Raw genomic sequence first — 24531 nt, 5'->3', positions numbered from 1 at the left:
ACCCCAGAGATATCTTTTTTTAATTCTTGCAATTATCTTCATCGTATCCAGAGGACATCTGAAGATTTTCTTTATATGCTTTGAGCCTGGTCAAATACATAGCCAGCGTTTGCATCAGGTAGTATACTGTGTGCAGGTCTCATGTTTTATACACATAAAATAAAGTATCAAAACATGCCCTGGTACCCTGTATTTTAAGGGCTTAATATTTGTCCAGAATATGACCACATCTGTTGCGTATCCTCACTTTTTATCTTGCCACTGAAACATATATAAGGGCGTAACGGGTAGTGTTGCTGTCTCACAGGTCTAAGGTCCTAGGGGTTGTAGTTTCGAGCCCTGCTCCGTTTGATTGTCTCTGAAGAGTTTGGTATGTTCTCTCTGTGTCTGTGTGGGTTTCCTCTGGGTGCTCCAGTTTCCTCCCACAGTTCATAAGCACACCTTTGTTATTGGATTGGATACTCAGATGTGTCCATATGTCTGAGTGTGTGTCTCCCTCCAGGGTGTGTTCCTGCTTTGCGGCCAGTGACACCACATCCATGAATTGGATAAGTGGTTACAGACAATGAATGAATGAATGGATGACGAAACATATTGTAGAATATTGTGTGCAGTGTGACACGTGAAATAAAATGTCAGAATATGCTCTTATACTATATGTTGAAATATGAAGACTCAATATAAGGTTAGGATATGACCAAATGTAGCGTGTCAAAAAAGTACAGGAAACCTCACAGACAGTTTCAGAAACAGACAGTCATAAGCTCCTCTTTCCAAATGGGGTTCTATGTTATGATCACACCAGTGACCCTTGTTCGGAGTCTGTTTGGAAAACATTGGGTGTCATTTCTCACACAAGGATGAAAGACAAGGGGACAGATTTAACTGAAATGTCCCCCACCCTTGTGGCCCACTGGGTGGTTATTCAGGCCGTAATAATCAGATCTTTTGTTCGGATGTTGGCGGGCTGCTCTGGCCCAGAGAGCACCGGGCAGCTGATATCTGCCTCTCCATTGTGCTGTTTTCATGAGGCGGCTGCCAGCATTACAACTTTATGCTGGAGCAACCGTCGCTCTTTCAGAGCCCTCTGAGGAGATGCTGGTATTTTTCCACTCCTATACCGCTGAGAGATTCGAATAAAGCGCTATTGGGAGATTTAAATAAAGCACTGCTGAGAGATTGGCTAGGATGGATATGGTAGTAGAGAGGATCATTTTACACAAAATTAGTAGGAAAAAGGAGCGGCATGTGACACACTTGCAGTGAAAACACTTGCTTTGAGTTAAGTCAAAGATGCCTCCATCTATAAATCAGACGAATGTTATATATTTTTATAACATTTTATTATTATTATTTTGCTAATAATTGTCCTGATGAAATTTCATAGTGAACAATCCCAGAAATAAAATGGTCCAAATGGGTCAAACATCCATTCACAAATGTTTTTCTGTCCCTTTAAGTGACTTGATTTTGTTCAGACAGCAATGATATTTAGATACAACACTAGTCTACAAATGTAAAATCCTCAAAACACTGGGGATAGGAGGTGCCTCTATTCTCTACTCTCTCCCCACAGGAATATTGCGTGCAGCTCTGTTGTACATTGGGTAAACAGGACTGCATGGTGTGCTTAGAGGGAATAAAGCTCAACCAGTTTTTAAAAAAGAAAAGAAAAAAGAAGACACTGAATGTTCTCATACGCCAACAGAGAGTGCAATGAGGCAATTTCAAGTAGCTATGTGCTCTCTAGGCAGATATGTTGAGAGACATGTTGTGTATTTAACGGTTATGTAAGCTATAGATGTTTGCTAATGTGTTTGAAAGTGTGACTAACACCGACAGCGAGAGTGCAGCCAGGAGCTGTCATCTGGTATGGGAGCAATAGTGCTGGTGAGTTATCTCAGATTGACAGGAACAGCATTATATAGTTAAAGCCTCCTGTATTCAGTATTTCAGTATGAATGAACAGAGTGACATTGCCCAAATTTAATGTAAAAATCCCTTTACATTAATGTTTCACCAGAGAAAAAAATGTCCCGTTGTGGTGGGACCGTTTCTGTGATACAAAGAAGCCAGAGCAATTATACATAACACATTATACATAAGAAGAGATCATAGCTATACGACTCATTTCTTAAAGCATATAACGCATTCAAATACTGCATAGGGTAACATCACATCATTATACAGTATTTGGGTTCATTCATTTATGATTCAACACATCACTCACTGCTAATGGGTGTTGGGGAGGGTCCGTGCACAAGTTAACAACTTAATGCTTTAATGACAAAGTAAAGGATCTCTGTGCATGAACCTTACAACACCACCACACATGACCAATCAGAGAGAGATTTGTACATGTTCTCATATGTCATGATGGTGTACAAGATTATCAGATATGGGAAAATATTTTTTACATATAGTGAAATTAGCACTTAATTTTGACTACATTTATCAACATTAGAGGATATATTTAGGCAGTCCAGCTCCAGTGATGGTCTGAGAGAGAGAGAGAGAGAGAGAGAGAGAGAGAGAGAGAGAGAGAGATGATGAAAGTGTGAGAAGATGGAGATAAAAAAGAGAGCAGGATAGCAGACAGAAATTGACAGGGGGTGAATGAAAAAAGGAGACAGAGATGGAGTGAAAGAGAGAATCAGAGAAATAGATAAATATAGACAGTGACAAGGTGAGATAATGAGAATATGTGGGAAAAGGAGTAGGGTGCAAGATATGGCAATGTGTCTTGGTATGTTTTGTGTACAACAGCATGTGCAGACTGTATGAGCATATGTCACCATGGGCAGTGTGGGGGAAGGGCAGTTTTTCTTATAGGGGAGGAAGAGAGTTAGCATGTTACGTAACACTGTGATGTCATGCAGCGTGATTTCACCCAAGAAGCCAACCGAGGCTTTAAAATTTGAAGTCTACAAAGCGGCAGGAAGAATAAATCTCTTAAGTTAAAGGCTTGTTTTCCAGAGTTTCGGAGCTAGAATCCACTGCCCGTTAATCAGAGAGAGCTGTATTAATACATCATTACAGCTGCTGATATGACCAAAGGGGCCTTTCTCATCCCATTCAAGGTAGAGTCAGCCCTGTCATGCATTATTGCCTGAAAGTGGGTCACTGGCAGTGAAGCATGTAGCACAGCGCCTCTGTCTCTCTGTCTGGACACCGATGCTTCCAAATCCAGTCAAAAGATCATTTCTGCTAAAGATTTTTATTTCCTACTCTGCTCTTTAAACCTGCAATGCACATCTGATGCAAAGGACACACACATAGTGCACATTTTGCTGAAGGTAAATTAGCTCTGACAGACTGTTGTCACAGATTAACCATCAGTAGACAACACTATTTACGTTAATAGCCACAAAGACCTTTCGTATAAAAAGATAATCCTCCAGTCAGTTCTAATATGTAGAGCAGACCAGACTGCAGAGAACGAGCGCTGATGCTCTGGCCCTGCTCACATGACCCGACATGTGCGCTGGCTTACAAAACCAGAGCTAGAATTCATTCTCACTTTGAGTGTTAGGCGGCATACACAAACTCTGCCGAGTCAGCCCATACATCAAGTGTTTAGATATTTATTTCACCGTCCAACAGTTCTAATGTAAGATACTGTAATATACAGCAAAACACAACAATCAACACAGCAAATTTGTGGACAGAGATGTTAAACTGTATTGACATTAACCCTCCTGTTATGCTGCGGGTCCAGTTTGACCAGTTTTAAAGTTTGAAGATCTAGGAAAGATAAATAAAAGTGTTTTTTTCAGTATGAAACTTCTTTTGCTTGCCTTAATTAGTGTAATCAACATATAACATGAAAATGGTTCATCTCACATATTTGCAACCACCCCCTTCATGTTTATATTACATAGATACTGTTCAGGTCAATTTCACACACACACACACACACACACACACACACACACACACACACACACACACACACACACACAGAGGTACACAGGTGCAGATGTTATGACTTTTCTCGCAGGAAAACTCCACCCACATTCAGTGGTTACGCAACAGGGGAGGGGCAAAACATAAAAGATTCTCTGCATGGGAGTCCTACCAACATTACACTGTGTCAGACAAACCTTTACAAAATGAGCAGCCGAAGCAGAAGGATGACAGTCTAGGAGGCTCTGGAAGTCATCAATGATCAAGACAGTGAAATAGAGGAGGATGTGTCTGAAGACGAAGACTATCTTGAGATAATTTCTGATTCTAATGATTCTGCTATTGGGGCAGCACTGTGGTGCAGCAGGTAGTGTCTCAGTCACACAGCTCCAGGGGCCTGGAGATTGTGGGTTCGAGTCCCGCTCCTGGTGACTATCTGCGAGGAGTTTTGTGTGCTCTCCCCATGTCTGCGTGGGTTTGCTTCCTCTCATAGTCCAAAAACACACGTTGGTAGGTGGATTGGTGACTCAAGTGTCCTTAGGTGTGAATATGTGAGTGTGTGTGTGTCGCCCTGTGAAGGACTGGCGCCCCCTCCAGGGTGTGTTCCCACCTTGCTCCCTGTGATTCCGGGTAGGCTCCGGACCCCCAGACAATGAATGAATGACAAAACCTCCAGGGTCTCTGGTTTTCTCCCACAGTCCAAAAACATGGAGGTTAAGTGAACTGGCTTCTCTAATAACTGTCCTGGTGTGTGAGTGAAAGAGTGTGTATGTGAATGAATGTCTGTATGTGTGAGTGAATGTGGATGTGCCCAGATATGGATTGGAGCTCCATCCTGGGTGAAACCCTAGTGCCCGATGCAGTTCTCCAGGTGGACAGTCGTTGCTGGTTGAGAGTGCGCTGCGCGCATTTGGCTCTGCCGCTTCTCGCCAGTGTGTGTGTAGATTGAGTGTTGAGTGATGATTGTAACACGTCCTTGGGTTTCTAGAAAGGTGCTATATAAGTGTAACGTTAAATAAAACACATTTAGATGCATATTTGGGGCTCCTCATCCTGGCTGGGGTCTATAAGTCGAAGGAATAATCGACAGCCAGTCTTTCAAAAGTAATAAAGTGGTGAAAAATTTAAAAAGTTTTTTTTATGTAAAATGAGTGAATTATCCCAATTGAACCATTACCTGTTAGAGGTAAGGAACACCACTGCACTAAATATTGATTGAATAATTAGTAATGCAGTTAGTAATTAAATACTCACACTGCTTGTTAGGATTTTTTTGGTTTAGACATCTTTTGGAAAATTAAACATGCACCGGGTCAAACTGACCCAGGAACACCATTTCTGTTCCTGACAAATGCACATAACAGGAGGGTTAAATAAACATTTACACTGATGCAGACCCATATTTTTATTTTGGAACTCTATTCATATATTACCAATGTCAATAGAGGTTGTGTGAAGGGAAATATGTGGGGCCAAAATGATGAGGGGGCATAGATACCTTCCACACACACACACACTCTCGCCTGCTGTGTTTTGGTACCGTATACACAGTGCTGGCAGAGTTCAGACAGAGACCACACTTTAAATATTTAACTTCCAGACAAAATGGCAACTTAGGCACAAGTTATTTATTTTTCAGTAGACCGTTCAGAGGAGGATAGATATAAAGTTACACACTAGGTGAAAAGTCAAGAATGTCTACAACTGGAGTTTAAATGGAAGTGCTTTTCAGAAAGCATTAGCTTTGTCTGTTCCAAACACTATGTACTGTCCCTGTCCAAAGTAGTAACTCCATAGGAGAAAGAAAAAAAAACATCTTAGGTTTCAGTTGGAGCATTTCTATTAATCCGTACATCATTACATTTTCACACAACGTGGAGCACAAATTCTGCGTTCAATTGATGTAGTAAGCTAAACATCAACAAAAATTAAAAGACATTTTTCATTGGACAGCCCACATTTGAATATTATATATAAAATATTACATTTATCACATCATTGGATTGGATAATTAGATTAATAATTCATAAGAACCAAGCAAAATCTATAAGACCACAAACCATTCAAAACAAAAACATTTTTGAGAGCCAAGAGAAGATCAAAATCCACTTTATCTTCAGACTGAAAAAGTCTTGCGTTCTTGTATATTCTTCCACTTTCAACTCAAAGCTATGTGTCTGAAATGATGTGTAGATGTCAGGGAAAAGGAAATAAACAAAAGACAAGGAACTCAGGCCTAAACATAGATGCCTAGACTATGATTTTCTCAGAAAATAAGTTTCTCACAACAATGGACTGGCTGCCCCAAGCCCAGACCTCAGCGTAATTTAATGTGTTATGGAGGTTTGGAAAAATATACAGATTTAAAATATTTTTTAAAAATTGGGCAAAAATGCAATTATACTTAACCTAACTGCAAACACACAATCAGGACTTCCCTGCACTTTAACCAGACAGTTTAATGATCCATTGGCTCATCACTGCATCACATCTAGTGGGTAGAAAACTGCACACAGCAGGGGTTCTATGTCCTAACTCTACCCCCTGTCTTTATACACGCAGCCAGTGACCCCAGGGAGGGTGTGAAGTAGCCTGTACCATCTGCTCTCCTTTCCCTTTAGCTGGTCTGCTAAGCCAGTTCAATTACAATAAGACGAATGAGAGACTGGGAGGGGTGCTGGGGGACAGCTAAGGCATAATCAACAAGAAATTCTTATTATCTACACAGTAATGCTTCAGTTGACAAAATGATAACTGTGTTATGAACCTGCTAACTCCTAACAAAAAGAGGTACCGAAAACCTGTAACAGTTTATATGGAAAGCTTTCTGTGGCTCAGATACAAATGGCCACGAGACACTGAAAAACAATCAGCAGGAGATGGTGCATGCCAAATCAAAACACCCTGAAAGCCAAGATGACCTGACTTGCCATTTATCTAAAGTTCAGATCACACTGCAATCAAATAACAAGTCCACCGAGGCATGAAACGGAAACAAAGCACAAAGCTATTTCTGTTCTAGCAAATATAATATGCAATAATATTATATATATAAAAAACTGCATTATTTACATACAGGATTTCACAACTGGAAGCAAGACTGAGTTAGTTGTTTGCGTCACTCTACTTCTAACTGAAAAGAAATTGGCCTGTTCCTTCCTATATGGGTATTTGTTTTCACTTATGGGCAAAGTACCCTGCACCTACTTTATTTTTCTGACATAATTAAAATTCCCTACAGAACAGCAGCACATTATATTAGTGCAACCAGCCTCTATGTGTAGATACTGCAGGCTCTCCAAACATATTATGGTTAAATTTGGTAAAAGGAAAAGATTTGATACATTTATAGTAATAAAAATTTAACTGAGCAAAAAACAAACAAACAAAAAACTTTCCTAATCAAATTATTAAAATAAGTAGAATTAGAATATGTAGCAAAACATAAACCCCTTTTCAATTTCTCAAAAATGTTAAATGATTCAATATAGTGCTGTATTTACATGACAGCATCAACGATCATCTGAACAAAAGAACACACGATGTTTTGTTAAATTAAAAACATTAAAGATAGAGAGATTATACTGACATTTCTAACACCATTGTAACAACTTAGACACAAAAGTGAGTACACTTGTAAAGCAATTTCCAATAAACAAATTTTGCTTTAAAGGGCATATTATGAAAAGGAAAATGAGTGTATTAGCACATCAACTTAGGGATCTGGAGCACCTGTCACCTGTCAATCCACAAAGTGTGAAATAAAACAGTCAGTTTCTTGTGGTCTGCCAAAACATGGCAGAATTTACAGCTGTACCACCCCCTCATCAGAGTGCTTCTATTCACAGTGCTGTTCCCATGTTTATGGCGGAGGGCACATACCAGATTAAATGGGGCAAAAAACATAGTGAAATAAGATTTCTTACAGAAAATGTTGAGAATGACATTAGAGCAGAAACAGAGCAAAGCACAAGAGCTGAACACAAGACATTTTGCTTGCTCCTCACTCCTAGTTTCTTGTGTGTTAGGATGAACAGTGGCTTATTCTCATTTAAAGGAACAGGCGCGGAAATCATTCATTTTGAACAGGACGGTTTAGACACTGTAAGACGAGTGCTGTGTTGTTTCATTTTTGTGCTATTGTGAACATGTCAGATTCTTATAACTTTCCACCAAAATTGTTTGGACTGCTTGACTGTGACTGCCTGTTGACAATGTAATTTACTCATTTTCTGTAACAGATTTATCCTGTTCAGGGTCATAGTGGGTCCAGAACACACCCTGGATGGAGCAGCAGTCTATAACTGAGCATCTCATATTCATTCACACTTATGGACACTTTTTTGTTTGTGGACTGTGGAAGGAATCAAGAGGTTGTGGAGGAAACCCACACAGACATAGAGAAAACACACCAAACTCCTCGCACTACAAAGCCATAACCCCAGTACCCTGTGTGACCCCTGAAAACACTCTAGAGGGGAAAAATACATCGTGGCTCAATAAGGCAAGGAATTATGTAAATATGAATCCCAATAGCAAACCTTTTTAAAAATGAAATTTGGAAGAACAAATATGATACAGCACAAAGGTTACTCATATTCATTAATTAACTATCATTCATTATGAACCCCCTCTGGGGTGTGTTCCTGCCTTGCGCCCAGTGATTCCAGGTGGGACCCAGACCCACCGTGACACTGAGCTGGATAAGTGGTTACAGATAATGAATGAATGAATAAATGTCTGAGCGTGTTCTGATTGTCTGTAAGATTGGAGTTTGATCCAGGAATGCAATGCGAAAATACAGCGAATTATACACATCATTCGCTGCATCTGTCAGTCAGTACATGTCTTCACTTCTTGAATGAAGATAAACTTCAGTGATTTTTCTGGAAGAGTCTTTCCTTAACCTGTGGAGCCAAAAATGTTTTCTCATTTATTTCTCATTTGCATCAGCTACACCTGCCAAATAATTTATTGCTAGTTTCTCACATTATCTAGGACCACTCTAAACACATGGTGCTACCAAGCAGGGAAGATGAAGCCAGACACATGCTACCTCTGAAAAATGTGAAGGCAGCAACTAATTTTGCACTGCTACAAATACAGTTTAATTGTAAAAGCTAAAGTACAGTTCAACATGCTTGGAGGAGAACATTACCTGTTCTACTTAACCAATAAGAGTCAGAACTAAGGTGCTGTCTCTGACTCTCTGCAAGGCTAAGCATCATCAGACATGTGGGAGGATGATAAATGTAGGGTCGTAAGAAAAGAAGATATGCAAGTTGTGCTTTTTTTGTACATGTTGTTAAGTCTTAAACAATCTATTATTCAGAAGCACCAGTACTGTACGCAGTACACTCTCAGAAAAACTGTCACTGTTATGTTACATTTTGTACATATTTGTACCTTTAATTTGAGAGCATAATTGTACCTTATTTTGTTGTGATTTTAGATTTTAAGATTTGGTTGATTTCATACGCCTAAACAATTATATAACGAAACATAACAAATGTTCATCTCTCCTTCTGGAGAGGGGAATGTAATGTAACACAACTGTTGTACCTTTAAAGGTGCATTTATGTGGTTTGTAGCTTTAGTGACAATAATGTTCCTCTACACTCTTCTAGTTCTTTATGGAACCAAAAGTGGTTCTTCTATAGCATCGCCCAAAGAACCTTTTGTAGCACTTTATTTTTAAATAGTGTACTGTATCTTTTTTTCTGAGAATGTATACTCTTCTAAGCTGAAAATGTTGTCATACAAAAAGCATAACAAATATTGGGACTTTAGAATAAATTACATTTAAAGTGCTTGATTTGACTGAATTTCAGGCAAGTTCTCACTCTCAGACATTTGACCAGATATACACATAGAAGTCTCTAGATTACTTTTTTTTAATCCTTATTTTTTTCAGAAATATTTCACACAATATACCTGGTTTAGTGTTAATGCTCTGCTGTCAAATCCAATTTTCATTTTAATTTATTCATTTGAGTGATTAATAGCAACATTTTTCTTCTCTATTTTGTCTGTATGTCAATTTTAATATTGATATAGAATGGTTATATAGTTATATAGCCAGTACCAAACGATATGGAAGTGTGTATTTGCGAATGTAAAACTGACAGAATCCTGAAAGTGAGGCCAGATTTGTGCACTGAAGCTATCAGATTAGCCGTCATCTTTTGAGCAGTGTCTGTGGCTGAGACAAGTGTGCAGATACGGTTTACTTCAACTCTGCAAAAACACAGATGAAATATCCCGGAGCGTGAAACACAAAACAAAATGGAGCTTCCAAAGTAGCACTGAAGGGAGGCCGTGCATTTGCACTGCTGCCAAGTTCAAACAGCAACAGTCCTCCAGTACCTTTAATGACGTTTGAACTTCACGTAGATGCATGTAGAAGGAAACTGAATTAACTCATGCATCTACTCCACAAAGATACAGCTTGAGATTTAAGAATTAGCTAGATAACTGCTAACAGTAACAAAGGAAAAACAAGGCATTAATAAACGCACATCCATAAACTACATTTCCTATAGTTCTCTGAACGCGTCCGTCGCTCGCAGTTGTCCAATCAGAGTTGGTGTGGGCTGTGACGTGTTGAACTGAGGTTCTTTTTTCCCGCGGTGCTGAGAGTGTCTGTGGAGAGGAGAGAGCGCTCGGTCAGAGTCTCGCAGCCTCTGCATCAGAGAGACAGAGAGAGACACGAGGTGGGTGTGTAACGGTCAACCTGGCAGGTGATATACAGCTCTCTTCTCCATATTGCTCCCGTTTTTAAACGTGGAGCTTCTCCTTTTGTTTTACAAGTGGTGTTTTCAGCCTCGTGTTCGAAATTTTAAGCAGAAATGACGTGTTTAAAAGCAGACAATAAGCTCTGGAGGTAGCAGCTAGTTCACGATGGTCGCTCGGTTCGGTTTGTAACGTATTGAAAGCAGGGTTGTTTTGTCTGTATTAACCTGGAACTGAGTTCCTCTGGAAGCGGTTTCCGAGGATGATGTTTTCTTTGTCGGTGTGGAACAGTATCTAGGTTTCTCGTGGAATTTGTAAAAAGTGCTAAATGTTTGTTTGAAGTTGAACCTTTTCTGAGATTTGCTCTCACAAAGGCTTGGCCGTTGAATCTCCGGCGAAGCGAGCTGTGGGTGAGTCTCGAGCTTTCTACTCCATTTCTAACTCCCTGAAAGGATGGCTTCAACGTCCACACAGTTTTGGATGTCTAAGATATTCGTCTAAGATTTAGCCATAGGCCACACGTCTGGCTTCTGAACATTTAGTGTACTTTTTTTTGGCTAGTGAGAGTCTAACGTGTGTACAGTGTACAGTGTATAGGGAGCGGAGAGCCATTTAAGATCCAGCCATGTCTTTAGTAAAAGGCAGCTGTATAATTAACGGTTGATGTTTTTTGTCTTATTTAACGATCAAATGGATTATTCTGGTGCTGATAGCCCGAAAACTACGTGTGATCAAAATGCCAAAGAGTGATGTCATAAGATGTTAGACAGCGATGTCTTTGTCTTTGTTTGCACCCTTTCTTTTCTCGAGCACCTGCCACAGATTGTTTTTCCAACAAATCCGAGAAAGGGCTGATTAGATGCGATGTGCGGGAAAACGAATGTCTTGAATTGTTTATGCCTTTCACACGTAAACGTCTGGGTCGATGTTTTAATGCAGGTTTAAGTGCAAAAAATGTGGAGTCTGGGTGTGACATATTTCGCCCGACATGTGACAGTCCTTATTCAGTCTGAAGGAGAATTCGGATTTCAGAATCAGGTTTCTTGTCATTTATTGATCATTTGGTGCAACTTTAGCTTCAGCTGTATTGATATTTTGGAAAGAAAAGAAGTCAAGCAGCTGACTTGGGATTCATCACACGCCCTAATGGGAGTAGTGCATTAAGCTGTTGCTGCGTTCCTCTGTTACTAATGATCCTGTTGTTATCCAACTGTTGTTAGCATATAGGGCTTGTTTAGAGCTGTGTCTCAATGGTCATTTTTCTCCGGTCTCGCCTCCATCATTATCCTCAGTGAAGTTGGACGGCTTCGAAATCCGCTGGAGGAAAATGCTCCCGTTGTCTTTGTTCTTTCGAGGCACAAATCTCCTTTGTTTTCACCCCCTCAGCGGCCGTTTAGCTCACCTTGCATCGATTAAACAACTTGCTGTGCAAAGACTTGAACCCTTTCACCTGATTCTAGTGTCCAGTGTCCCTTTTATATTTAATATTATACCGAAATAGCAAAACACCTTGCAGCACTATTTGCATTGTTCAACCTGTTTTGACAGATGCCCTTTCATCATTGTTCATCATCCCCGAACCAGAGGACACATTTCCTTATCCATTTATTTTGAATTAACCGTTATTTAAGGTTGTCACCTCCTAAATATCAGTCAGTTTTTTTTTGTTCGTCTATTCAGTGAAAAAAAAGAAGAAAAAATCAAGAAAAAAAGACTTGTCTGATGTGGTGACACCACTCCCAAATCTGTCTGCCATTGCCCATGCACAGTACACACACAAGAACAGACCAATATCACATTGTTTATTCTTATACAATTCTACAAATGCTTTTACATTGCTATTTATCACTGAATTTAATATATTTCAGTAATAATAAGGACAGAGAGTGGCCAATTAGAGTCCTCGGCAATCCAAGAGACAGACACAGACATCTGAACATCAAAGCCCAGAACTGTTTCCAGGTTGGATGATATAGTTTGCCTTTTTTAGTTGGAAGATGCAAACCTATGTCTTCAGCAGCAGGATAAAAAGAAGTGTTTTACAGAAGCTGCTGCTTGGATAGGTGTGGGATGATCCATACCAATAGACTGTATTGTTGTAGGAGCTTGTTGGGGAGCAACAGGGCTGTTCTGAAATGTAATTATTTTCTGACCTCTGACTGATTTAATTGGGGTCAAAGAAGAGAAATGTTTAATTTTATGAAAGATAATTTCTTGAAAATTTTAACGTTCTTTTATTTGCATTTGTTTTGTAGGTGTTTGACATCGCTGAAAGTTGCAATGGCGTCCTCTGGAGGTAAGTCGGGGAACAGTTTCTTTACACAGCCTACACTTTTAATTCATGTATATTGTTATGACAGTCAGCTTAAATAAGTTATCATATCAATAAATCCAGCCTTTTGTAGATACTAAACAGCGTCCTAACATTCACAGATATTCAGGTTAAGGAGCTGGACAAGCGTGCCTCAGGCCAGGCATTTGAGGTCATTCTGAGCCCCACGGCACCAGATGCCAAAGGAGACTTCCCTCTGTCCACCCCCAAAAAAAAGGAGGTGTCTTTGGATGAGATTCAAAAGAAACTGGAGGCAGCAGAGGAGAGGCGCAAAGTAAGATGAGATTAGTACTGATGAAATAAACTGCTTTTGATTGGGTTACATTACATTCATAAACGCTTTCCTAAGCATATATCTCTGTTAGAATCATGAAGCAGAGGTCCTGAAGCACTTGGCTGAGAAACGAGAACACGAGAAGGAGGTTCTTCAGAAAGCAATGGAAGAGAACAACAACTTCAGCAAGATGGCAGAGGAAAAACTCAACCAGAAAATGGAAGCCAACAAAGAAAACCGCACAAAACAGATGGCTGCAATGAATGAGAAATTCAAGGAGAAGGTAACAATTCATGGCTATAATTTCATATTTATATTTATGCAATAACTAAAAGTTCAGTGTAAAAAAGAACAAAATGACAACTGACAGTTATTAATTAACTAATTCATTATTTATTTTACTTTTGCTTTTAGGACAAGAAAATCGAAGAAGTTCGAAAGAACAAAGAGACAAAAGAGGGAGATGGAAATGATGAGGAAAACTGAGTCCTTTGTCCTTGTTTTTTTGATTCTATTCACTTTAGGGGATAGTATTGGGTTTTTTACGTATCCAAAGATTTATTTTTGTTCCATTATGGCCAGTATTATGTGTTTGGTTTCGTGTTATTGACACTTTTTTTTTATCTGACATTTAGGGGAGAAGCAGGTGCACAATGTTCTTTTCATCTCTCCGTGTTCAGATCTACTTTGCATCTCCTTCACCTGTAGATTTGTCCAGTTGCAGCTTTTGACCTGTAAAATAAGCAATGTTTTTACCCTTAAGGGAAGCATGCCTGTGTTACGCATAGGTCTCTAACTGTGTCTGTTGCATTGTGCAAGTTGACCTGTTCCTGTTTATGTCAAAACTCCGGTTCTTTCAGCTTAATAAAATTGCACAGTTGTTTGTTATGGTAACAGGTATGCATCTGCCCCTTTTTTGTAGATGTTCATATACGAACAGATTATTGATTTGATTCATCTGTGTGCCTGTCTGTGTAACTCTCTGCTCATTTGGTTAAGAATAAGCACATTCAAGATAACATTTACCTTATTGGATATAATTGAGAAAGATCTGTGGTGTTAATGAACAGCAGACATACTGTATGACCTGTAATTCATACTCGTCAATATTGCACCATATCCATGTGATGGGGATTGAAAACATTTAACGTCAAGTAAATGTTTTTGATAATTCTGCCAACACAAATTCGGTAACGTTATCTTGCCAGTTTTGTATGTGCTGACACCTAGTGATATAAGATGGTTCTACACTCACTGAAATACTGTTTCATGAAGGTAATGATTAGGGCAAAATCTATGATTTAATTAGTACAAATTGGTGGAATATCAGCTGTATATATATTTATATGAATGCAATTACAAATGCTGCATAGAGCTATACTGGGACCATTTGACAGAGGGTTACATATTGCATGTTGCCATTGAGGACCTCACTGGGCATACAGTGAGTCATTTATGTAAGTTTTGTGTGCCACACTGGTTTATATATTTTCTTTGACCCCACATTCAATTTATATCTGGCCTATCTGCAAGGTTTTGCAAAACATACTGAACTTATTAACTACAGAACTGCCAAGGTATTGTTCTTATTATTATAGTGGTAGGACATGTCTTGCATTTCATTTCCGTTTTAAAGTAAAAGTGCATTCTAATCCACTTCATGTACTCACTACAGATTCTTGGACAGTACTTTTCTGGCATGGGAATTAAAAATGATTTTGTCTGTGCAAAGAAGTGTGTGGTTATTTTGGTTACATTTTTAATTCTTCATTTTTCAAGCTACTGCCTTGTCGTAAATTCAGTAAATGGCCAAATATGAGATGTCATTTGATACAGGAAATCGTTGGTTATTTGCTAGGTTTACTTAGGTTATGTGTTGTAATAATTTTTATTATTTCTTTCAAGCGCCATTGTTAAGATGAATTGCTTGTATATTGTTCAGAACAATACAGTCTGTGTAGGCCTACTGCCCAGCCTGTGAAGTCAAAATGATTTAGGGTGCAAGAAGAATTCAGAACCCTTGTGAAAGTTATTTGTTCTAAGTAAATAACTGACCTCTGAACAGAAGATGGAGAAAACCCTAATTGATCTGAGGTCACGGTGAAGGAGGTCCATTCATACAAAGACTTACAAAACCACATTGTGAGTCTCACCAGCGTGCGTGGGCAAAGAAAGCAGATGAGATAAGCATTTACAGCATGCCTAGCTCACCAGTTTATCAACAAACCAGTCTTACCTCATGGGCGTACACTGGCATAAACTATTCTGTGACTTGATTTCCCCCTATGGAAATATACAAAATAACACAAAATACAGGTTTTGAGTCAGGAAAAGTCACATAAGGCTTTAACGTAACTAAAAAGCCAATAAAGAACGTGTACGATAACTTAATTTTAATATAAGTAAACACGTTTGATATGCGTCGACTTCTGTCATAAACTGTAATAAGTGTGATAACTCTGATAAGTTGACTCTACTCATTCCATGAGGGTTTTTTTATTTTGTTATTTTTTCTATTTACACGCCCTCTCTCATGACAGCCGTTTCGGTCAACGCCTTCTCGGCAGTGAATCATCCTCTTCAGCATGCAAGAGGAAGGGGGCGGGCTCGCCCCTCTGCTTATACATGTTATTGGCTGTAGCAGAACTGAAGTCTCTGTCATTGGTCAGTGGACCAGAAGGGGTTCGGAAACACTCCGCTGTGATTGGTTGAGGGGGCTGTCGATCACACCGTCCACACGACTCGGCCGTCTGGTTGTGCAGGAGATGACAGGAGCCTCCGCCCGCAGCGAGACTTCAGCAGCAGATATCTCTCATATCCAACATGGTGCTGATGACTTATGCCTTCATAAATGAACATAAAGAAGCCAGTTTTCCACGCTTCTCCCTGACTAAGCGGACTGTCTGCTGAAGAACTTAAGGTAGGTCCAGCACTGAGCTTTAGAACACAGTAAAAGGGAGGAAAAAATCGCGCATGGGTTTTGGCCATCTTTACTGGTGGCTGTAACTGTATTAGGCAGTAGACACCGCCAGGGACATGCATAGTGTGAATGTTAATTACATTCCGTCAGACAGTGTAACGCAGCCTGTGTAGACCGGTCGAGATTTAATTGTTCTTTAAGAAATAAAGCTGGAATTAAATATATTTAGTCGCTGTGGAATGTAAACGGTGAGTAGCCATGGACAAAAAGGTTGAATATTCATTTTCTTCTTCGTTGATACCACCTCCATCTTCCTCTTCGTTAAGGCTCCTAGCACATTCTCCGTGATTAACCCTTTCCTACCTTGCTGGAGGCTGTGAGGAGAGAGGAGGATTTTCTGGCAGTCGGATGCCATCACTGAATTATTCACAGGATTTTTCTGACACTGTCTGCGGCTTGTTACGGGGTGGGGGATTAAATTAAACCCGTTTAATTGCGCCCTTTTGCGCCGTTGGTTTGAAACCACGGTTAAGAAGGCGCACGCGGATCCGCCGTCACTGGATGGTGACGTTACATAACCGCTTTCAGTTCATTGTTAAACGTTGAGAGATTATCTCTCAGCAAAACACAGCTCGTGCTTTATCTCACTTTTTGCATTCTCTAGGTATTTTGTGTTTACGCGTTGTTTTAAAAGACTGGCTCCACATTTTAGCGCTCTGCAGTTTCTATTTTTGTCTCCTAAGCCAGAAGGCAGTGTACTGCCGGCAAGGTGCAGTGTAAATGTGCCCTCAGAGGTCCAACAATGCTCAGGTCCAGTTGTGTATCTTAAGTGTTTCAAATCTAAAATCACCTATAACCTGTTAACATCTCATCTCAAATGTACACGCTGAGTTGATCTTTACTGAACATATTTCACCATATCGTCTACATGGACAAAGATGACATTTTTAATACATTTTTTTTTTACTGAGCATTTATTGAAATATATATAACTGAAAGAAGTCAAACAAACCTTTTGCAAAGGCCATATTTTATGCTATATTTTCAGGGTGGCTGATTAAGTGTACTGTGCATTAAAAAGTGCAGAAGTGTGGTGTCCATATGAATTGTGCTTATTTTGTACTTGTTTCAATAAAAAATAAATAAATTAACCAGGGCCACGCAAACATTAGCATATGACAGTAAATTCAGTGTTTCAGCAAAAACGTTTTTCATAACCTACAACTTTAAAATTAAAATATAAAATAAAATTTAAACAACTGAATCAACAGATGATGTATGGAGTTAAAGTAACTTAAAAATAACCAAAGGTTCAGAAGATGTACCACCGTCCAGTGGTGGGTGAGGCTCCTCCCCTGAGACAGATTTCAACTATTTCTTAGACTGTATCACTCTTTCATTAAAAAAGTAAATAATAAATTAACAAAATGTTAGAAGAAAAACTTTTCACATTTTGTCCCTCTTTTTTTTAACATACTATAGATCCCAGAGAGCTGTACTCTGATCCCTCTTAAACATGGCAACAGTAGTGATGGAGCAGATTGGGCGTTTGTTTATCAACGTCCAACAGCTTCGACAGATTCCCCAGCTGCTGGAGTCTGCCTTCCCCAAGCTGCCCTGCACCGTGACTGTCGACGACGTGCCCTGGGTTTTTAAGGAGTCTCACATAATCACAGGCTACCGGCCACCTGACCAGAGCTGGCGCTACTATTTCCTGACGCTCTTTCAGAGGCACAATGAGGCCGTCAACGTGTGGACACACCTGCTGGCCTCACTCATCATCCTGGTGAAGTTCCAGGAAGTGTCAGAAACCGTGGACTTTTTGCGTGACCCACATGCCCAGCCGCTTTTTATCGTGCTTTTGGCAGCCTTCACTTACCTGGCCTGTAGCTCACTGGCCCATCTGCTTTCTGCAAAATCCGAGCTCTCCCACTACACTTTTTACTTCCTGGACTATGTAGGTGTGGCTGTATACCAATATGGCAGTGCCCTGGCTCACTTTTACTATGTGATTGAGGAGCCTTGGCATGCTCGGGTCCGAGGGTTCTTCCTGCCTGCCTCTGCTTTCTTGGCCTGGCTGTCCTGTACTGGATGTTGCTATGGCAAATACGCAAGTCCACGCCTGCCGAAGTTTGCCCACAAGTTGTTCCAGGTAGTGCCCTCGGGCCTGGCCTACTGCCTAGATATCAGCCCAGTGTTACATCGCATCTATAGCTGCTACAGCTCCCAGCAGAGCTGCAACGACCAGGCAGTGACCTACCACTGCTACCAGATCCTTTTCTTCTTGGTGAGTGCCTACTTCTTCGCTTACCCCCACCCGGAGTGCTGGTTCCCTGGCAGGTGTGACTTCATCGGTCAGGGCCACCAAATATTCCATATTTTCCTCGTGTTGTGTACGCTGGTGCAGATAGAGGCAGTGCGACTTGATTACAGCGAGCGGAGGCCCCTGTACGAAGGTCTCCATGGTGACCTGGCACATGACGCTGTGGCGCTCTTCACCTTCACCGCGTGTTGCAGTGCCCTCACCGCATTCTATGTCCGTAAGCGTGTGAAAGCCTACCTCGAAGAAAAGCAGGAATAAATGTCTTGGGAAAGGCTCAAGGACAAACCAACACAACCCCGCTGGCCCCGAAGCAATGTTCTGGTGTACTAAGGACACATAAGAACGTTATGGACCTGCTGTTATTAAATCTTATTTTGTGGTTTAGGAGGGATGGTTGGGGGGTGTTATAGTTTTGTTTTTGTAACATGGCCTGCCAAAATTGTATTGTCAATCCGTTATGTACTGTTTACTAATTTATAGTTTAACACTCTGCCTCAAAAGACAGCAGTCAGAGGCTTTGCACTGATATGTATTCATGTTTGGCTCCAAAGGGGTCTAAAATGTCAGTGCCATTAAGAAGTCTTTCATACCTGTAATTTGCATGAGTGTGTGATCTGTTTTTGTGGATGAAAAGGCATTATGATTGGGATTCCAAACAGACATAGATCGGCTGCATTTATGACCTAGTCTCGGAGAAGTGTATTGGGAAATGGGTTAGTGATACCAAACCCAGCATGACATCTGTGTGCACTTTTAAATGTGTATTGAGAACTGTAAAACAGACTTTCTATTTGATGCTAGCTGACCATGTTTTTGAGAAACTGTTAGGGTAAGGGGGTGGGACCCAAACAGGCTACACTTCCATGGTACGTTAAGTGGGATTAAGAGCATGGCTGTTAGAAGAAATATTTAGGCTTTCTTTCCTCCGGACCAAGAGCGCCCACAGCATTGCTTGAATTATTTCGCAGAAAATGTGACAAGGGGTATTCTGCTTTGAGTGCGCCACTGCTTTTGATCGCTTTACATAGGCAGCATACCACAAAACAGCGTCAGGCTGAATGGTAACATGGCATTCATGATCACTACAAAATATTAAGACCTTGCATAATTTTATGCGAACTGCAATCATTATGTGTTTTTGTGTGCCTCTAACACAGCTGCTCCATCACAGACGATGCCCTTATCTGAGTAAATCTCTGTGTAGTTTTTGCAGAAGGATTAGGTTTATTACTAAACTGGCTGTTTGACTTTTATATCACAGGCCTATAAAAACCACGGAATTTATTCCACCTGTAAAACCTTAACAAACCATAGGAGCATCTTTAAAAGTCTTTTTATGTGAGGCTTTTTGGAGAACACCTCAAAGAAATGAAATTCAGTCCACTGTTGGCTGAATTGATTCAATTAAATAAATATTTTATTAATATTTGGACAAAGAAATCTTTAGTAAAATGAATGACTTGCCCTTGCTAAATATTATGCCTGCGTCTGTTGTTAAAGTTCTCCTTTTGTACCCTAAGGGCTACAGTGTTGGCTTTTGCCTTTACACACTTCATGATGTCAATGCCTTTGTGCACATGATCCACTGTTTAATGTTTTTAATGTTTTGCTAAAATTTCTGAGCATTAATATATTGGAATGTGTGGTTTAATGTGCCTGAAAACACATGCATCCATGTGAGGCAACTTCTGTATCAGTGATGAATGTGTGTAATTTCAGAATGTGCTCCACTTTTAGTTGTTTTTATGTCCTTTTATTGTTTTATATTTATTTTTATATAGATTTTTTTTTCTTAATTCTCTTCTGTTCTTGCCTTTGCCTGTTACACACCTCTCCCACAATCACACATGCTTTTAGTTACACGATCATGTTTTTCAGCACTCTGCACAGCCGTAAGACTGAAGATGGGGCATGCTTTTCAGTTTCCTGTTCTCTTGGATAACCTGCTACGGGAATGTTGCACGATTGTAGAGGGAGTGTGTCTTTTCTATGTGTTGTGTAGTGTAGTGTAATGGCACCAGCAGAGTGCGATGCGTATGATGATGTCACTGATAGATGGACTCACAGACTGAGGTCTTAGGATGAAGTCTCTGATGAAGTGACTAATAATTGAATTGATGATGATTTCTATGACATGAGCTTATGTCATAAAATGATGTCAAATACAGACTTTTCCATAGGAATTGGCCCCAAAGGCACAACGTATTAAGCAGTGACAAAGAATATAACTTACCGGGGCCTGCGTTTTACTGTTCAGCAGCTACCACCAGATCAACAGAAGAGCAGAATGTGCTCACTAAAGTGTGTAGCAGACCTGCAGTTATAAAAGACCAATTAATGCAGCTAATTTAACCTGTGTCGCTGAGAAGACATGAGCAGTAGCGTCTCACATTGAGAGCAATGGTACATACGCCGAAGGAAGGCCAAGAGCTGACATCAGAGAAGAAACAACAAAGATGAAGTCACCCCCAGGCACGACCAGGCTTAGACATACAGCCGGTCAGCTCTCAGCCTAATGTTTCAATGGAAAAACCCACTAAACCTCATTGCTGATCCTACTAAACTGTGAACTTAATTTGTACTTTAACCTGAAAAAGTATATATGTAATCATCTCTAAGCCAGCAAAGGGATCCACACATGTTCATATGCTTTCGTTTTAAACACTCATTTAAACACGGCTGGGTTCCAGGTTTGTTTCAAGGTCTGTTCATCGAGATATGAATCATGGGAAATATTTGCCAAAAAGGTCCATTCAGTGTCTGCCCTGCGCTGACACTGCTGGGAGAATCCTGGAGCTCATTGTTGATGATGCTGAAGTCTCAGCTCTAATTCTGATCTGAACTAGCACTACTGTATGTCCTGATGCAGGTCAGACGACATCTTAAACCATTGAAAAGTATATATAAAAAATAATAATAAATGAATGATGTTGGTGTATTGTGGAATTTAAACTAATAAACAAGTTATTCTCACCCACATTCTTCTCTCGTTTAGATCATAAACTGAATTTTATATTGTGACAAACGAGGTAATGTGGTGCAGCAGGGCATGAGCAGTTTTGTGTGTGTGGGTTTTATGTGGGTACTGTGGTTTCCTCTCACACACCAAAACACATGCTGATTGGTGGGCTGGCTGTGTGAAATTACTCGGAGCTATATGTGTGTGTTTGTGTGTGAGTGAGTGAGAGAGATGCCTTGCAATGGACCAGTGCCCTGTCCGGGGTTCGTTCCTGCATTGTACCCAATGTTACTGGGGAGGCCACAGACGCACAGGAGGCAACAGCCGTGACCAGGATGAAGCGGTTACAGAAGATGGCTTTGTTTATTCTTTGGTGAGGTTTTCATTTCCTGAAATTCATTAATACACTGGCAATGCAGTGCGTTATAGTTTTAAGTATTAACATCTTTAAACATCAGACAACTGTATGTTTTCTTTATCAATAGGGAACTAGAGTTAAAACACTTTACTTTTTTTTTTTACTGTTATTGTTTATACAGGGCACATAATATTACAAACCGAATTCCAAAAAAGTTGGGACACTAAACAAATTGTGAATAAAAACACCTTGCCCCACCATACCTCACTGAGCTCCTTCACATAAACAGACCCTGCCGGACTCTTAGATCCTCCTCATCCATCAGTCTCACTGTCCCTCCAGCCCGTCTGACCACCATGGGGTCTACAGCTTTTAGCCGCACCGCCCCCCCGTCTTTGGAATTCCCTCCCACCGGACATTCGTAATATTGACTCCCTGGACATTTTTAAATCACGCCTCAAGACCCACCTGTTCAGGACAGCATACAGTCTTTAGCCTAGTCCTTTGATTTTATGTGTCTCTTTATTTAGCCTGCTTTAATTAGCTTTGTTTATGCCTGTTGTGTTGATTTGATTTTCTTTGTACGGTGACCTTGAGAGTCTTGAAAGGCGCCAAAAATAAAATGTATTATTATTATTATTATTATTATTATTAAAAACTGAATCCAATTATGTGGAGGGGCCAACATCTAATATTTTATTCAGAATAGAACACAAATCACAGATCAAAAGTTTAAACTGAGAGAATGTATCATTTTAAGGGAAAAATATGTTGTTTCAAAATTTCATGGCGTCAACAAATCCCAAAAAATGTTGGGATTGTTCTATTACGAATAAAATATTGCCATTTGCCATCTCCACATCATTGCATTCAGTTTTTATTCACAATTTGTTTAGTGTCACAACTTTTTTGGAATCCGGTTTGTACATGAACATCTATAAAACCATTATAACAAGGGGTAGTTACAATTCAGAACATTTTAAGGAAATTAATGTTGGAATAAAAATGTATAGGTGTTTATATGTTTATGTAGGTTTTAACACCTATATCTAAATTTTAAAACTGGGGCAAAGAGGCTCTCACTGTTGTGCAAAATACCCATGAAGCACATGATCTGTGTTTTTACTTGTCCTTTAAATAAAATCATATAATCAAAAGAACTCCTTAAACATGAAATGCTCATGCACATATTAGCTGTAATTAGCTAAAACCTGTTTGCTAAGTAGATCCACTGTGGGCATGTGAAAAAAAATATTTAAACTATGCCAATGTAATGATTACTAATGATCCTCTTGTCTTTATTTACTTTACATGTGTAATGTAACCGTTTATGGCCAAATGATAGCATTGTCTATAATGAGAATTTACTGATGGTGACAATTATTTGCATATATGAAATTTAGCATATGCTTATATTCTGAGCAACTTACCGTGTTACACATGTAGGGACACAGATTTAGGAGTATTGCTCATGGACTTTTGTCAGTGCAGAGCATTGTGTAAGCTGAAGCAGAGAATCTAACCCAGTCTGCTGAAGAGAGTGCAACAATGTTAAACACTACACAGCATCAACTACCTTATATGCAAATATACAGTTTACTGTAAATTGCTTATTGTTTACAGTACACCGTTCAGCACAGAGTGATCTGAGACAGAGTCTGAATTGTTCTCAGAGGTGATAATACACCCCACTCCCATTCATAGGTTGTTTTGGACACTGAATAATATATTTCATATCTAAGAGTTTATGCACTGTCTAAAACCACCAGTGAAGGACAGCAGTTTCGAAGTCCACCACTGTGAACCATTCTGTGATGAGTTCAAAAAATATCACTGAAAGATTGTATACAATTTAGATATATTTTAAATAAAATATTTCTTTTTAGATGCAAAGCACCTCATGGCACTGGCTTTTCGTACCTCAATCACTTACATCCGAAATAGATTACTCATACATACAAACTCACAAAATCAAAATTAGGAATAGCGTGCACTATTTCTGAGGTTTTCTCACACACTCACATTTAGGGAATGCTCCACAAGGGGATAGTGTTGTGCTTTGTATCAGTAACATTTTAGATTTTTTTCTATTAATGACAATATAATGTGGAATTAACAGAATTTATCAGAATCATATATAAATTGTTACAGTTTAAATCATTTTCTTCCAAAATCGTTCTGAAGGTCTTTATCATGTACATGACCTGTGTATTTTCAAGAATCTAAAGATACAGGGGTTAGACAATGAAACTGAAACACCTGTCATTTTAGTGTGGGCGGGTTCATGGCTAAACTGGAGCAGCCTGGTGGCCAGTCTTCATTAATTGCAAATTGCACCAGTAAGACCATGTGCATCCAATGGTTCAAACATTGTATCCTGAAGGCGGTGCCGTGTATCAGGACGACAATGCACCAATACACACAGCAAGACTGGTGAAAGATTGGTTTGATGAACATGAAAGAGAAGTTGAACATCTCCCATGGCCTGCACAGTCACCAGATCTAAATATTATTGAGCCACATTGGGGTGTTTTGGAGGAGCGAATCAGGAAACGTTTTCCTCCACCAGCATCACGTAGAGACCTGGCCACTATCCTGCAAGAAGAATGGCTTAAAATCCCTCTGACCACTGTGCAGGACTTGTATATGTCATTCCCAAGATGAACTGATGCTGTATTGGCCGCAAAAGGAGGCCCTACACCATACTAATAAACTATTGTGGTCTAA

At 39.8% G+C, this 24531-nt stretch overlaps 2 protein-coding genes across 3 annotated transcripts; both read left to right on the top strand.

The window, feature by feature from the left end:
• The first annotated feature begins 10507 nt into the window (after positions 1 to 10507).
• stmn1b (stathmin 1b) lies at positions 10508 to 14968 on the top strand. 2 transcript variants are annotated; one of them, XM_066683746.1, is made up of 5 exons: positions 10508 to 10619; positions 12894 to 12934; positions 13072 to 13244; positions 13336 to 13527; positions 13659 to 14968. In XM_066683746.1, the coding sequence occupies exons 2-5, from the start codon at positions 12919 to 12921 to the stop codon at positions 13728 to 13730; spliced, it is 453 nt and encodes a 150-aa protein (XP_066539843.1). In that variant the 5' UTR covers positions 10508 to 10619; positions 12894 to 12918; the 3' UTR covers positions 13731 to 14968. The 2 variants fall into 2 exon arrangements, with proteins under 2 accessions (XP_066539843.1, XP_066539844.1); XM_066683747.1 differs by having other exon boundaries at positions 10538 to 10646.
• A 1060-nt stretch (positions 14969 to 16028) lies between these two features.
• paqr7b (progestin and adipoQ receptor family member VII, b) lies at positions 16029 to 21456 on the top strand. The gene is made up of 2 exons (XM_066682882.1): positions 16029 to 16164; positions 17647 to 21456. Exon 2 carries the CDS (start codon positions 17681 to 17683, stop codon positions 18743 to 18745), a length of 1065 nt encoding a protein of 354 aa, XP_066538979.1. The 5' UTR covers positions 16029 to 16164; positions 17647 to 17680; the 3' UTR covers positions 18746 to 21456.
• Positions 21457 to 24531: the final 3075 nt, after the last annotated feature.

Source organism: Hoplias malabaricus, chromosome 10 (assembly GCF_029633855.1).
Source record: "Hoplias malabaricus isolate fHopMal1 chromosome 10, fHopMal1.hap1, whole genome shotgun sequence".
Lineage (NCBI taxonomy): Eukaryota > Metazoa > Chordata > Actinopteri > Characiformes > Erythrinidae > Hoplias > Hoplias malabaricus.
The sequence above is the reverse complement of the archived record's forward strand: the minus strand, read 5'-3'. Positions and strand labels throughout refer to the sequence as shown.